The 13902-nt window shown below is 36.2% G+C and overlaps 3 protein-coding genes across 3 annotated transcripts; 1 reads left to right on the top strand and 2 right to left on the bottom strand.

Annotated features, from left to right (window-relative positions):
- Positions 1 to 77: 77 nt before the first annotated feature.
- LOC101258502 (ribosomal RNA small subunit methyltransferase, chloroplastic) lies at positions 78 to 6465 on the top strand. Its single transcript, XM_004231126.5, has 10 exons — positions 78 to 348; positions 1662 to 1811; positions 2318 to 2374; positions 2570 to 2671; positions 2842 to 2937; positions 4274 to 4358; positions 5036 to 5088; positions 5530 to 5613; positions 5845 to 5955; positions 6069 to 6465. The coding sequence occupies exons 1-10, from the start codon at positions 106 to 108 to the stop codon at positions 6132 to 6134; spliced, it is 1047 nt and encodes a 348-aa protein (XP_004231174.2). The 5' UTR covers positions 78 to 105; the 3' UTR covers positions 6135 to 6465.
- A 161-nt stretch (positions 6466 to 6626) lies between these two features.
- On the bottom strand, positions 6627 to 7336 carry LOC101263937 (uncharacterized). The gene has a single exon (XM_019215915.3). It carries the CDS (start codon positions 7254 to 7256, stop codon positions 6753 to 6755), a length of 504 nt encoding a protein of 167 aa, XP_019071460.1. The 5' UTR covers positions 7257 to 7336; the 3' UTR covers positions 6627 to 6752.
- Positions 7337 to 7964: 628 nt separating this feature from the next.
- On the bottom strand, positions 7965 to 13588 carry LOC101263642 (protein-ribulosamine 3-kinase, chloroplastic). Its single transcript, XM_004229804.5, has 9 exons — positions 13390 to 13588; positions 11850 to 12003; positions 11639 to 11729; positions 11445 to 11519; positions 11246 to 11334; positions 10841 to 10959; positions 10075 to 10215; positions 8634 to 8710; positions 7965 to 8308 (listed from the first exon to the last, which is right to left on the bottom strand). Exons 1-9 carry the CDS (start codon positions 13496 to 13498, stop codon positions 8162 to 8164), a joined length of 1002 nt encoding a protein of 333 aa, XP_004229852.1. The 5' UTR covers positions 13499 to 13588; the 3' UTR covers positions 7965 to 8161.
- Between the last annotated feature and the right edge of the window lie 314 nt (positions 13589 to 13902).

Here is a 13902-nt window from a genome sequence, read left to right as displayed (position 1 = left end):
AATCATTGAGTCCATTTTTAGAAGGGGCAAACTTGTCTTTTCGTTAACATTCTCATGGATAAATCCCCTGAAGTTAACAGACCAATAACTGCAAAAGAACTACTAATGCCTTCTTTGCTGCATACCCTGCTGCCACTCTCTTCAACTTCAAAACCTCCGGCAAATTCTCCGGCGTACGATGGACCCTTTGCTTTCCATAGTACAAGACCCAAATCCCTTCATACGGTAGCTGCAGTATCTAAAACTACAAGCGAAACAAGAATAAACAACAAGGCCGAGGACGACTATCATGCCACTCTCAAAGCTCTCAACTCTAAAGGTCGTTTTCCAAGAAAGTCACTTGGGCAGGTAATTTGCTGGTTCTGAACGGTAATGGGTATTGTTCGTTGGGGCATTTCATCGAACAGAGAAGTGGGTATGATTGAGCAAGCTGGTGTTTGATGTTTTTCAGTTCCGTAGTAAAGTGAACAGCGAAATGGGTGTATAGAGTGAGTTTTGTTGGGTTTTATTTGCCCTGATTTCTTACCATAAATAGGTTTTCCTTTTTAGGAAAAGGTTTTGAATTGATTATTCTTTTTTTTGGTAGGAAAAGATTTAGGAGAGACATGTTTCTTCTAACTTAATTAGCATTCACAATGTAATTTTAAGGGGTTTGAGAGTTTTGGTTAGAGGGAGAATTTGTGAACCTCTCATGTATTCCGAGTGAATTGGTTGAGGTTGTTTCCCTCTGTATTTTGTACTCTCATGTTTATAGTATTGCTCATCTCCTTTGTGGACGTAGGTCGATTGACCGAACCACGTTAAATCTTTGTGTCTTTTGGTATATTTCTCGTTGTCTTCTTACTCGTGGTCTTTCGAGGTTTGCTTTGCTAGCTTCCGCGTTTACACCTGCTTATTTTCGGTCCTAACAAGTGGTATCAGAGCCAGATTCAATGATAGAGTCAGGTGTAGTGGTTCGATAATCGATGATTGAACCAAGTTAGAAAGAGGTGTTCAGACGGGTGTAGTTCTAGCCGCAACCTTTTTTTGACAGTAATGAAGATTTTGTTGGAGAAATTGTTTCAGAGAGGTTCTCTGTGTTGAGACATAAATTTTGTAAAGGAGATTATGGAGAGGAGAATCAAGTTGTTGAAGATTAAGTAAAGAAGGTGAACAAATTTATTTTGTCAGAAATTCAGGCCAAGGGGGAGATTTGTTGGGTTTTATTTGCCCTGATTTCTTACCATAAATAGGTTTTCCTTTTAGGAAAAGGTTTTGAATTGACTATTCTTTTTTTGGTAGGAAAAGATTTAGGACTCTATAAATAGAGGCATGTTCCTTCTAACTTAATTAGCATTCACAATGTAATTTTAAGGGGTTTAAGAGTTTTGGTTAGAGGGAGAATTTGTGAACCTCTCATGTATTCCGAGTGAATTGGTTGAGGTTGTTTTCCTCTGTATTTTGTACTCTCATGTTTATAGTGGATTGCTCATCTCCTTTGTGGACGTAGGTCGATTGACCGAACCACGTTAAATCTTTGTGTCTTTTGGTATATTTCTCGTTGTCTTCTTACTCGTGGTCTTTCGAGGTTTGCTTTGCTAGCTTCCGCGTTTACACCTGCTTATTTTCAGTCCTAACAAGTTTGGTGTTTTGTGTTTTTTTAATTGTATTTTGCACTGCAGCATTACATGCTGAATTCAGAGGTAAACGATCAACTAGTTGCTGCTGCTGATGTGCAAGAAGGAGATTTGGTGGTTGAAATTGGGCCTGGTACCGGTTCCCTGACAAATGTTCTTGTCAATTCTGGTGCCACTGTCCTTGCAATTGAAAAGGTTTATTCTTTTCCACTATCAATGTACTTCTGATTTATTTAATCTTTTGCCAAGCATAGAGTAAATGTTAGGAGTCTTGAGTCTGGTTAAGAGAGTCTTGTATGTTAGTGAAAAGTTTGAGATTTAAAGAGAAATTGATTCATGTTGGAATGACACGAGTTTAAATAGAATGTAATGGTTACAGTCCACTAGCTTGGGATTGAAGTGTAGTGAGTGTATGTTTGTATCCCTCTATGTGTGTAATAGAATAGCTCGGGATTAAAGTGTATTGAGTGTATGTGTATCCCTCTCTGTGTGTAATAGAATAGCTTGGGATTAAAGCGTAGTGAGAGTGTCCCTCTGAGTGTAATAGCATTGAAAATGTTAATACTTATCAAACTTTGAGGATATATCTTACGTAAACAGTTATGAGAAAAAAGAAAAAAAAGCTTATCTATCTTCTGTTTTCAATCTTATTATTGTTCCTTTTTATTGTTGACACAATTGTTCTTTTTCAATGATTTAAGGATCCCTACATGGCAGACCTTGTAACAGAGAGATTTTCGAGTCTAGACTGTGTAAAGGTAACAATTTTAGTTCCGTTTCCTCCACTTTGAATACATAATTAAAGTTAATATTTGAGAATATAGTTCCTTACCTAATATAGAATGTTCTTCTACTGTAAAAGAAGATAAAATGTACTTGGTTTACGTTATGCTTCAGTAGTTTCTATTGCAAGGACATATAGAAATGTGATATTGTGACCACTGCATCTATAGGTCTTGCAAGAGGATTTCACAAAATGTCACATACGCTCCCATTTGTCCACAGTTCTGCAGAGTGGAATGAATTCTTCTGGTGTGAAACCAAAATATGCTAAGGTAAGGACCTGCATTTATTTCTCAAGTTCTTCCGTTGAATCTTGGTATTGGAATCTGTTGGTCCTATTCTTGACACTTTTGTGCTTTAAAATTATGTGTTTTGTAGTGCAAATTACCAATGCCTTCAATATCATGCTAACAGGATATGTATATCCCTTTCATTATTCCAGGTAGTCTCCAATCTACCTTTTAACATAAGTACAGAAGTTATTAAGCAACTTCTTCCCATGGGTGATATCTTCTCGGAAGTAGTTTTGTTGCTCCAGGTTGGTTTTGTCAGTTTAAATATGCTTCCACATTAATTGATTGCTAATACCAAAAATAGGTAGTGGGAATTATGTTGATATTGGGAATGGTGGTACAGCTCTCTTTTTTTTTTTCCTTCTTTTTTCCCTTTCTATTTTTTTAACCGGATAGCTTATGTTGTGCATCAGGGACTGTTGGTTGTTCTGTGTTGTCATACTTTTTTACGATCTGAAGCGATAGGATTAAAACTTCTTTGACTTAGAGGTCCAAGCTTTTGCATCTCTATTTTCAAAGGGTCTTTAACGACCTGTATGATTATTTTTGATAAATTCAAGAACTAAGCAAGCTTCTTTGTAATGCCTGTGTATGTTTTAGAGTGAGTAATATCGGTTGCCATAGAGATCGCCTCAGGTCTTGTCATTTTTCTTGTGCCCCATCCATTTTGTTATTGTGAAAGTTTCTCTGATTCTATTTCATTTTACATTGCCCAAATTTTCATTACTGAACACCAAGTTAGTGTCAAAAATATGTCAAGTTGTTTATATGACAACGTAAGCCATCTAGGTACCTATGAAGTTTGTGAACCCTCTATACAACACAATATTGTCTCTTTGCACCAAAAATACAAGTGAAATAAAAGGATATTTTCATGCTTTTCACACCATTCTCACTGTTTTCAAACTATGTTCGTTTTCTTCCATTCCATAAGATCCCAAAAGAGACGTAGTGGTGACATTTCAAGGCTATTCCTTTCAGTGCTAACCTCTGTACTCAAGATTACATTCTTCATAGTCCGTGTATGTTAAAAGACAAGAAAACAAGAGTCCTCTATCTTGAAGCTAGCCTGAATGCAACTAGAGATGATTAGTATCCTCTCTAGATTCTTTTCATACAACACCGACTCACAAATATTCTCCTTCTCTGTCTCAAATTCTACACAATCGGGGAGGCATCACGCACTGCACACCAAACAAAGAAAGCAACTCTTTTTGGAGTCTGAAGTTTGATTTCTGTCATAGTCTATGTCTCGTTCTGCATCGACATCCTGAACTAGTTTCTGATTTAACTTAGCTAAGTTTCTTGCTTAAACCTATATGGTAGTTACTTTTGATGGTTACCGAAACCTAACAAGCTCCTCGTGCTGTTTTTGTATGTTTATTGTATCATCTATTACTACTAGTTCTGGAAAAATATAATGGTAGATGTTCTGGGACATAATGTAGGAGGTCATTTTCACAAAGTATGCAACTTGATGGCATATAGGAAACATTTGATAGATTTCACCTGTTACCAAATCCCACCCAACTTTTCCAATTGTTGGAAGTATCACTGACAGTTGATTGTATGGAATTTCAGGAGGAAGCAGCTGTGCGCATGGTGGATTCATCCTTACGGTCCTCTGAATACCGACCCATTAATATTTTCATCAACTTCTACTCAGGTACTTGAGAAGTCTTGTGAGAGGTGAAGTAGTCCCTTAGACCTCAATGTCGTAACTCTAGTCCTGTACTGAGGATTACAAACATTTTCTGGTGATACCTTGAAAAAAGACAACCCTAATTACTCGAAGAATATTTCTGTAGTTGTATGTTGTTTGACTACAAAAACAACCTTCAGTTATCTTATTTGGACTGGGATAGTACACCCAGTTTTACTTTGTAGCTATGAATAAGAATACATACAATATATGAAGTAAATTTTCTGAATATGAAAGGTGACGATTGTGCCAAAACCTCATCTTTTTCCAAGTTTTACTTGGTTTTCAGCTATCGTTACACCAGGTCCTAGATTCATTTTTGGCTACCTGGTCCCGCGAGACAAAAAAAAAGCACTCTTCCTAGATTCTGCTGATAAATTCCAAAAATTCCACTTCTAATTATCTGATATATCAACTCCTATTTGCAGTGGATTTGTGCCGTCTTTCATTTCTGATCCTTAGTACCTCAAATTTGTGTTTAGTTGAATGCTAGCAGTCCATATTCTTCGAGTCTCAAAGATATACTGTACTAATCAAAATCATATCTTTAATATCAATGACACTTTTACATCTTTGTAAATAGATTCAAAACTTTTTATATGCTTTCATCAATAATTTTGCATTAACATTTATCGCTGCAGATCCTGAATACAAATTTAAGGTGCCGAGGACAAATTTCTTTCCACAACCTAAAGTAAGTGCCCCGAACACCTATTCTGAACCGAGAACAGATCATAATTAACTATTTTTTGAACTTAAACATTAGCAGTTTGGAATTTAGAGACTCTTCCAGGCACACTGTCACTTCCAATAAATTGAACATACACCCCTAGACAACTTCAGATGTGATGCTCTGTCCAATATCAAGTACTTTGAACTATGGTAGAATGAAACTTTACTTTAACGTTTAAATAAGTTCCCTTCATTACAACATATCTTCTAAGCGTGTTTCCTTTAATACTTCCCTTGATCTCTTTGACGAATAGTATTATTTCAAGGATATAGTTCCAAATCATGTACAGGATCTTTGCTGGTCATATAGTTTTTCCATGTCCATATGATGGTGTGTAATAGGTAATTGTTATGATTATTCCATTGGGTCACAAAGTGAAATTGTCTGTTTTTTGTTCTTCAGGTTGACGCAGCTGTAGTTTCCTTCAGACTGAAGCAACCTGTAGATTATCCTCCCGTTTCTTCTGCTAAAAGCTTCTTCTCAATGGTATACAGCCTTCTCTTGTACTTTCCATTTTGCTTTCAGCGTGTGTTCAAGTGTGATATAACGATTGGAAGCATAACACTACTTTTGTATAAAAATAAACAGCATCTGCGATCTTTGGTTAGGCCAATACTTGTTTATAAAACTAATTTGGGAATTTAGGGTTAAATATGGTGAGTAGTTCATCTTTCTCATTATTATAAGCTGACATTCTATTCCTCATTGATGGTTAAGGTCAACTGTGCATTTAATGGGAAACGTAAGATGTTACGAAAGACACTACAACATATATGCTCTTCTCTTGAGATTGAAGAAGCTCTTGCTAGCACTGGTCTTCCATCCACGGTATTACTGATGTAGTTTCTCATTTATCTAGTCAATGGAACTCTAGAAACTGATCTGTCTAAATCACTTCTTCTCACTTTTGGTTTTCCCCCTCTTTACTTTCTCTTTTTCAGTCAAGGCCTGAGGAGCTTGCGCTTAATGATTTTGTAAGGCTGCATAATTCAATTGTTAAACCCTAGGATCTTCTGGTGCCACTTGGTGCTGAGCTGTCCTGAGAATACTTGTGCTCAAGCTTCACCGGTACCAGAATCTGGAATAGGGAGTCTACAAGCCCGGAGCAATATCACCCGCAGTAAATTCAAACAGCTTAAGTAAAAATAGCAACCCTGCAACACTTGATTTGAGCCCCCCTTGCTCTACTGTTGTCAAATTCATCAAAGCCTTAATCCATTCAACACAGCATAAGCAATTGTCATGAGTGTAAATATGTTATAACGTATCATACTACTTTTACTCTCATTAGTAGAGTATGCCATTAAAGTATAATCGATATTTATTTTGTTTGCATCAGATCACCTCTACAATCCCTGATCAGTGAGAATTCATATGGTATTGAGGCGTGATTATTGTTGTTATTCTTTCTCATTCTGTTCATGTATTGTTATGACTCTTGAGTTGATGAATTAGCACTGTAAGTATTTGCAGTGAAATGAAGAAGCAAAATCAACTCATAATCCAAATAGGGGGAAAATGGTTTAGATTATATGGATAGGGAATATGAAAATACATTTGGAAAATAATTCATCTTATCTACTCCACTAGTAAATGTAATTTGAAACGATTCTCTACATAGTCGTTCAAGAATGGAACTGATAAATAAGATCCAAGGACCTCAACTTAGTCCGATGAGGATCAAATTCCAAATCAGGGCCGTCATTGTCATAGCTCCGGCGCTGCTCAGCCACAGCTGACGTCGGGGAAAGAGGTCTTTTAGGTCTCTTATTCTGAATGAAACAATCCCTCATCCTCTCCTCTACTCTGTCAACACTACTCTTGGAATCATTCACAGCATCTTCCTCATCCCCAACTTGCATAGGTTCCCCTCCTACGGCGGAGGAGACAGAATTCTCGGTAAATGGAAGTGGTGCAGGGAGGAGATGTGGTGTTTGGTGGTGGTGGGTTTGGGAAAGGAAGTTGGAGAGACGGTGGTGAGCAGATTGAAGGGAAGAGTGGATTTGTAGGAGTTGAGAAGAATCAGCAGTGGTGGGGAGTTGTTTAGCCATTAGGGTTGCTTGGTCAAGTGCTTGTATCAATTCAGCTATGCCTCCTTTCTCTGAAACTATCTCCATCTCCATTTCCATTTCTCTTTCTCCTTTCAAAATTACTTTTTCTTCTAATCCAGCCTATTTAAGTAAAACATAAGATTAATGCTTATTTCCATTTCAAGGAAAGAGTCAATGCTTATTACCACACTAACCAACTTTACTAATTGGTCAAATCATTTTCCAAGTTTTTTTTTATAAAGATGCTAATAATCATTTAACACTAAAGTAAAACTAGTCCATTTTGCACGTAAAAAAATAGTATAGTTCCACAAATGGAATTTGAGAGAGCCTATACACAGTCGTAGACCTTATTACATCTAAATAGAAAAACTATTTTCAATAGACCTCAGGCTCGAGGAAAGCACAATATTTACAAAGACACGAGTAGTAACAACAAATGGTAAGAAAATAGAGGCATAATACGGAGAGACAAGTCACAAAACTATTTACGACTAATCTTTACCAAATATTCGACCTCCATACTCTTCGATCAATCTAGAGTCATGTGAAGCTTTAGCTATGTCTTTTCACCCTACCTATACATCTCCTCGTGTCCTCCAGCGTCAAATAGAATACCTCATGAAATTTGTAGAGTCTGTTTTAACTTTTATCCCTAGGCTAACCATCACGTATTGAAGTTCCTTCTTTTTGATTCTTGGTTAACCTAGTATAATATATGAAGCAAATAATTATATCATGGATGAAATAGAGTTGGCCTACATCAACTTCCAGTTTGTGACTCTCTTTCTCAGTTTAATACATATGTTCACTTGAAATAGATGAAAAATGGCATTTTCTGTCGAAATGATTATACAAGACGTGTGAAGGAGTACCACAGTTATAAATGTACAAACGGCTCTTCAAAATGGCCAACAACTACAGAAAGACAAAAGCTTTTACATGTACAAGAAATGAAGTGAATGAGGAAAAAAAAATAGTGTCTAGACATTGAGCATCCGTAGATAGTCATCAATTATGGACATTGCAGAAGATCGGTAACCCGATCCAAACAAGTTGTAGTGATTTAGGTAGTGATACAGCATGTATAAATCTCTCCTTTCTTCAAAACCAGGTTGTTCAGGCATCACCTGAACATAGAAACATACACGGAAACGAATAAGAGTAAATACCAAGAATATGAAGCAAATGTCAGACAAAGACCCCCATCCAGTGGCTAGTTGACAGCCTGGTTAACAAGCCAATATGGTGGTGGATCACAAAATTCAATTGTGATGCTAATTATACTTAACTTGTTATTAGAGATTACCGGTCATCTATTCAGGAACAACAGGAAAAAAGGGATTTCTTTTTCTTTCTCCCCCCCCCCCCCCCCCTTAGAAAGTCTTTGCAGATTAAGTGTCTAAGACAAGAAAACAAAATGTGAATTCTGGAAATTGTAGTTAAGTGCAGCACCTCAAAGTAAGCCTTGTAAAAATCTCCTCCAAATCCAGCACACCATGACATTCCAAATTCTGCCTCATTATGCCCATCTAAGAAGGACGAGATTCATACTATTAGTTCATCTGGATCCATTAATTCATATACCAAAAATCAAGCACCTGACAGCCAGAACATAAATATTGCACAGAGATCATTCAACTTATGTATATTTCCTTGTCCGTCTGAATTGCAATGTGCATATGATATTGGCACAAGGAATAATGAGGAGAAAGGGATTTAAGTCTTATTACAATAGGCATTAACATGAATCACATAAACCAGGCTCTACATCTGGAAGTAAATCGAATCCAATGTCGAAAGATAGTAATTTCAAACCCAATGTCCAATTAAAGTACTTCCAAAACCCAATGTCCAACTATAGAAGAGGCTACCAGAGGTTTACTCTACCAATTCATGTGAAGTTTGGCACAATTCAAGAGGCAATGTCATTTTTAAATGTTGACCTTTCATTATACAGTAATCCCAATTCCTAACTAATTGTTTGCGAGCTATGTTGCTTGGACAATTCAAAAATGTCATCGGGCGTGTGCCGGATCCTTCAAAAGTAGTGCATTTTTTAAGGATCTGACATGGCTGCAGCAACAATTTTGGAGAGTCCGAGCAACTTAGTTTGCGAGTATAAGGACGAATATCCAATAGAGGTAAGATCTTGTCCCTCAAACTTGTTGAAAATCCAGACAAGTGCGTGCATATCGGATTCTCCAAAAGTAGTGCATTTTGTGGAAGATCCAGGGGTTGCGGCAACATTTTTAAAAGAGTCATAATTGTAAGCTGACACCGTATGGAGACTTGTCAACTTTATGTATTTGTGGACTTAGGTCAATGCATTTATAGACAAATTTTTTGCAATTTGAGAAATTTCAAAGTTACAAGTATTTATATTTTATCATTTTTTCCATTTCACCATTAAAGTTTCAGAAGTTGTCTTTAAATGGCTTTGATCAAATGCCGAGTTTGACCATTGAAAGTCAAACTTCAGGCAATTGGGAAGGTTGGATTATCTCATACTGATCTTCCTCTGAAAAGTAGAAAAGGAAGCAAATATTTACCTTATTAGTGTACTATATTTCAATATATACTTGTCTTATTGTAATTCATCAGGATCCTAGTCATTTACATTAACTATCTAATCTTCCATGAGTTCCATCTCTTATACTGTATTGATCTTTACTGCTATAACTGGTTATGTTAACGCCTCTGATAAAAGAGGTCGTTACATTAAAAGGAGCTATATACGTTTCCATAGTAATATAAACTGCACCAAACATGCTTGCCTCAGATAACGCAATTTTCAGGTGCTCGAAAGAGATATATTTCATATATGAAGTAGTAAATTATGAAGCAAAAACAATAATTTTTTATAACAATATTGAAACCAAAACCTAGGACTTACAGTAACATGCAGGGTCAAGAATCACAGGTTCGCCATTCTTGTCATATGTCATGTTCCCGCTCCATAAATCTCCATGCAACAAACATGGCTCTATGACAACATTTTTGAATAAAGGTCCCAGGTTCCTTGCTAGCCTTTGCCCTAAGAATGGATCAATTCGATAGAAAAACAAATAAAGCATGTCAGATATTGAAAAACCAAGTAACATCATTGGGTTGTTTAAAAATATTTACTTATTAAGCCGTTTAATCTCAAGTTGTAGAAACTGCCAAGCCTCAAATTTCAGGAAAAAGGAATACTACAAAAAATGTGGGTTTTGACATATATTCAGCTCCTTAGAGTTTGATATTTGCCCATCACTCCATGTATGTCGACGTTGTCTCGTTGCCCAATGAAAACTAGGTTGCAGAAGTTTAAACTAAACGCTATCTATCTCAGAATGAGCAGGGGAAGATAGGTATGATTATAAATCACTCAAAGGCAGATTAACAGATAAGTGAGAGCTCTGGTTTGCGCCGGAGAAGAAGAAAGCATGCTACTTTTGGCCGTTAGCCCATTATAATGAATTTAAGGAGCAACAATCCCTTCTCTGCTACTACAGTAAGTTGGTTCAAATTGTAATTCCAAAACGAAGCCTGAAGCAACTTCAAATTAAGAATGAAGGAGGAGGATGTACACATTTCCACATTGCATTTATCATATGATCAAACAGGATAAATTCCATAAATGGAGTCAGTTTTATTTCCAATATAATGGTGATTTAAACCTCTTTCATAAATGATTGGATCTCCATACTGTTCACGAGCCATCTTCAACTGGTATCCCAATCTGTGTTCCGCGAAAAATTCAACCCAATCTGACATCCATGTGTTTATCTGTGGAGTACTACACATATGCACAAATATTCAGCTCTTGATTTGTCCGATCTGTTTATGCCTTAATATATGGAGCGATACAAATGATGAGAGAACTCCAATTTCAATTACTAGACATAAAATTGAATATTTCTCATTTCACTTTTTTTTCTTTTGCCTTATAGTATAAAAGCTACAAATGATCCTTCCATTCAAACACATAGTACAATTGTGCAGGTGTGCAATTCATCAAATAGTAGGTTTTGCGAAATGCATCCTCATAATGGAAGCATTTAGATATGATCCTGGCATGATACCTGCCAATAGTATTGTCAACGTGAAAGCCAAACCCCTTCTCAGATTTTGCCGCTTTGTGCATTTCAGCAAGCTTCCTTCCTAATGCAGACTGAAAAGCAGAAAATGGTCAAATATCTGAATGTTATCACCAAATTAACAAAGAAAATGATATGAAGGAAATAGTAATTATCGGAAAAAGAGATGAACAATCACTCTCACCTGATTGCCTCTAGATGCACCAAACTCAATAAATTCCATAATGATATACGAGCCACCAGTTGGCAGAGATCCAACCTACACAATGCATCAAACAATAATCTCTAGGATACAATGACAAACCTTTTTTTTCAAGAGGAAGAGGAGGAAAGCTTCTACAAAGATTTAGGACACGAGAAAAAAACTGTCATCCTTACTTTATATGGTTTTGGTACACGGATTGACCCTGTTTCGTACATAGCATTTAAACTCAATGCCTCTCCCTCAAACATTGATGGTCCAATACTCCTGATTAGATTTTTAACAATAACATATTAAGCAACTATCTACCCCTTTTAATAATACCATATTACGCAACCATCTATCACATCTATTTAACGTTTAAACAGGAGGAACATAATCAAATACCTGTTTGTTTTAACAAAAAACGAACCAGCATCAGTGTCATAACGAGTTGCCCGATTTATGCACCCACCACCAATTGGACTGATTCCTTTGATCTTTGTTGCCTTTCCTTCTGAAAGGATCCATTCACGAACTGGATCATCACTCATTGCAGCCACTGTGGAATCCAAAGGAGTGAATAAACATGATATGGGAAATGAATGTTTGTTAATGAATGCAGATAGCACATAATTAATTCGAAACCATAAAGGTTCAATGGATTGTCATGACCAATCAGATGTACAGGGTGAAGACTTTTAAGGCGAAATCACAATCACGATAACTTCTTACACACTTATAATGAGTTCAACAAGTTGTAAAGTGCACTGGAAGCAACCACTGGTATGCTACAACATCAACCCTTAGTATCAGGAATCAGGACTGTAGGAATTCAAGTGGCTGAAGTCTAGAACCTTAAAAATTAATTCTAGATTTTCAGATTACGTTAAAAATTCCAGAATTAAGTATCACAACCAATTTTTCAGTTACCTAAATGAACAACCATATGGAAGAAAAATGCTTAGACAAAAAACTATTTGTACAATGTTAAAAGTTGGAACAAAATCCTGAAAGGATCATTATTGATATGAAATGGACCAGTAAATGAAGTTACTTAACAGGCACTCGGTGAAGTTCTTATCTGTTTGATAAGTCGAGACTCAGGAACAATCTTTGCTAGGACAACTTACATTACTTACATTGTTTGGAGAGGAGGAAAAGGAAGAAAGGCAATTGAGAGTGTAAGAAGGAAAATAGCAGAGAATGTGAAAGAAATTAAATTTTTCCTTTGTTTGCATAAGGAAGAAGGTGGTAACTGAATCAATTTTTATAAGTTATCATCACTCAACTAAAATGATGGGTGCAGGGAAAAATTACTTCCTATTATTCTTTTCTTAATGATGGTTATATTTGGGCCAACTAGCGAGCACCTCAACAATTTCACTGAGTACCTGGTGCATCCCCAGCATAGGTACTAGGTAACTCCGGAGAAAATAAATTCTTTGACTTCAAAGAGTATAATTTACACTCCTTTTCCAGTGAGTAGAAATTAACTCTCTTTCATAAAACCATTCATGAAAATGGTTCCTTGGGAGTTTTATTCTGCTAATCCCAACAATTGATAGAGCCAAACAGTGAGACAGAGATATAGTGAACAAAAATAATTCTCTGAATTCATCTAATTTGCTTGACGAGTCATTACACCCTACAGATTAAACTCGATATGCCCCATAAACAACACCTCCAAGTTAACCCCAAACCCTTAAACTTCAAATTAACAGAAGGAAAAGAATAAAGTGGGCAATTCCATCATTAAAGTTGGGCCAGAGGATGAGCTCTTTGAAACCATCCGGTCAAATTGAAAAATTAACAAGAAAGTTCGAAGTACTAGTAAAAGAAACAGATATGAAAAAAAAAGTAGGAATCTTTACGCAAAATATCTTCATTACATGAACTAAATGAGCATATGAAACTAATAAATGGTTCAATTTGTAAAGAAGCATACCAATTAGAGGTTTGTGCTTGTTGAAGTTGAAAGGGTGTTGGAGAGAAGGGGAAGATATAGAAGGCATGGAGGAGGAAAAGGAAATACTCCCCAAGAGTGCTACAGCCATTTTTTGCCCTCTTTTGCCTGGAGATATTTCTCCACTTTTTTAGTGGTTCTTGATAGTTGATTCTTCATTTTTTTTGAATTTTTTTTTTACCTTTCTGCTGCTGTATGTGCTTTTAAATAAGGGGTGATGTGATCTCATGTTTCATTATAAAATTATATTTGAAAATTGTGTTCTAACATAAATATCGATTAGATTTACCTTTTACTTTTTGCGAGTAATTTAAAGTGAAAACATAATTTTTAAATTCTTACGTGTATTTTGAAGTTCAACTCCCAAAAAAGCGTGTCTAAACTTCCTCCAAAGATAAATTATAGGATTAACGTCATTTGTGGGTAATGGTGACATTACCATTGTGTTCTAATACTCCAAAAGAGAATAAAAAGTATGCAAGTTGGGATGAAAGA

Source organism: Solanum lycopersicum, chromosome 1 (genome assembly GCF_036512215.1).
Source record: "Solanum lycopersicum chromosome 1, SLM_r2.1".
In the NCBI taxonomy this organism is placed as follows: domain Eukaryota; kingdom Viridiplantae; phylum Streptophyta; class Magnoliopsida; order Solanales; family Solanaceae; genus Solanum; species Solanum lycopersicum.
Note: the sequence above shows the minus strand (reverse complement) of the source record. Positions and strands in the feature narration are given on the sequence as shown.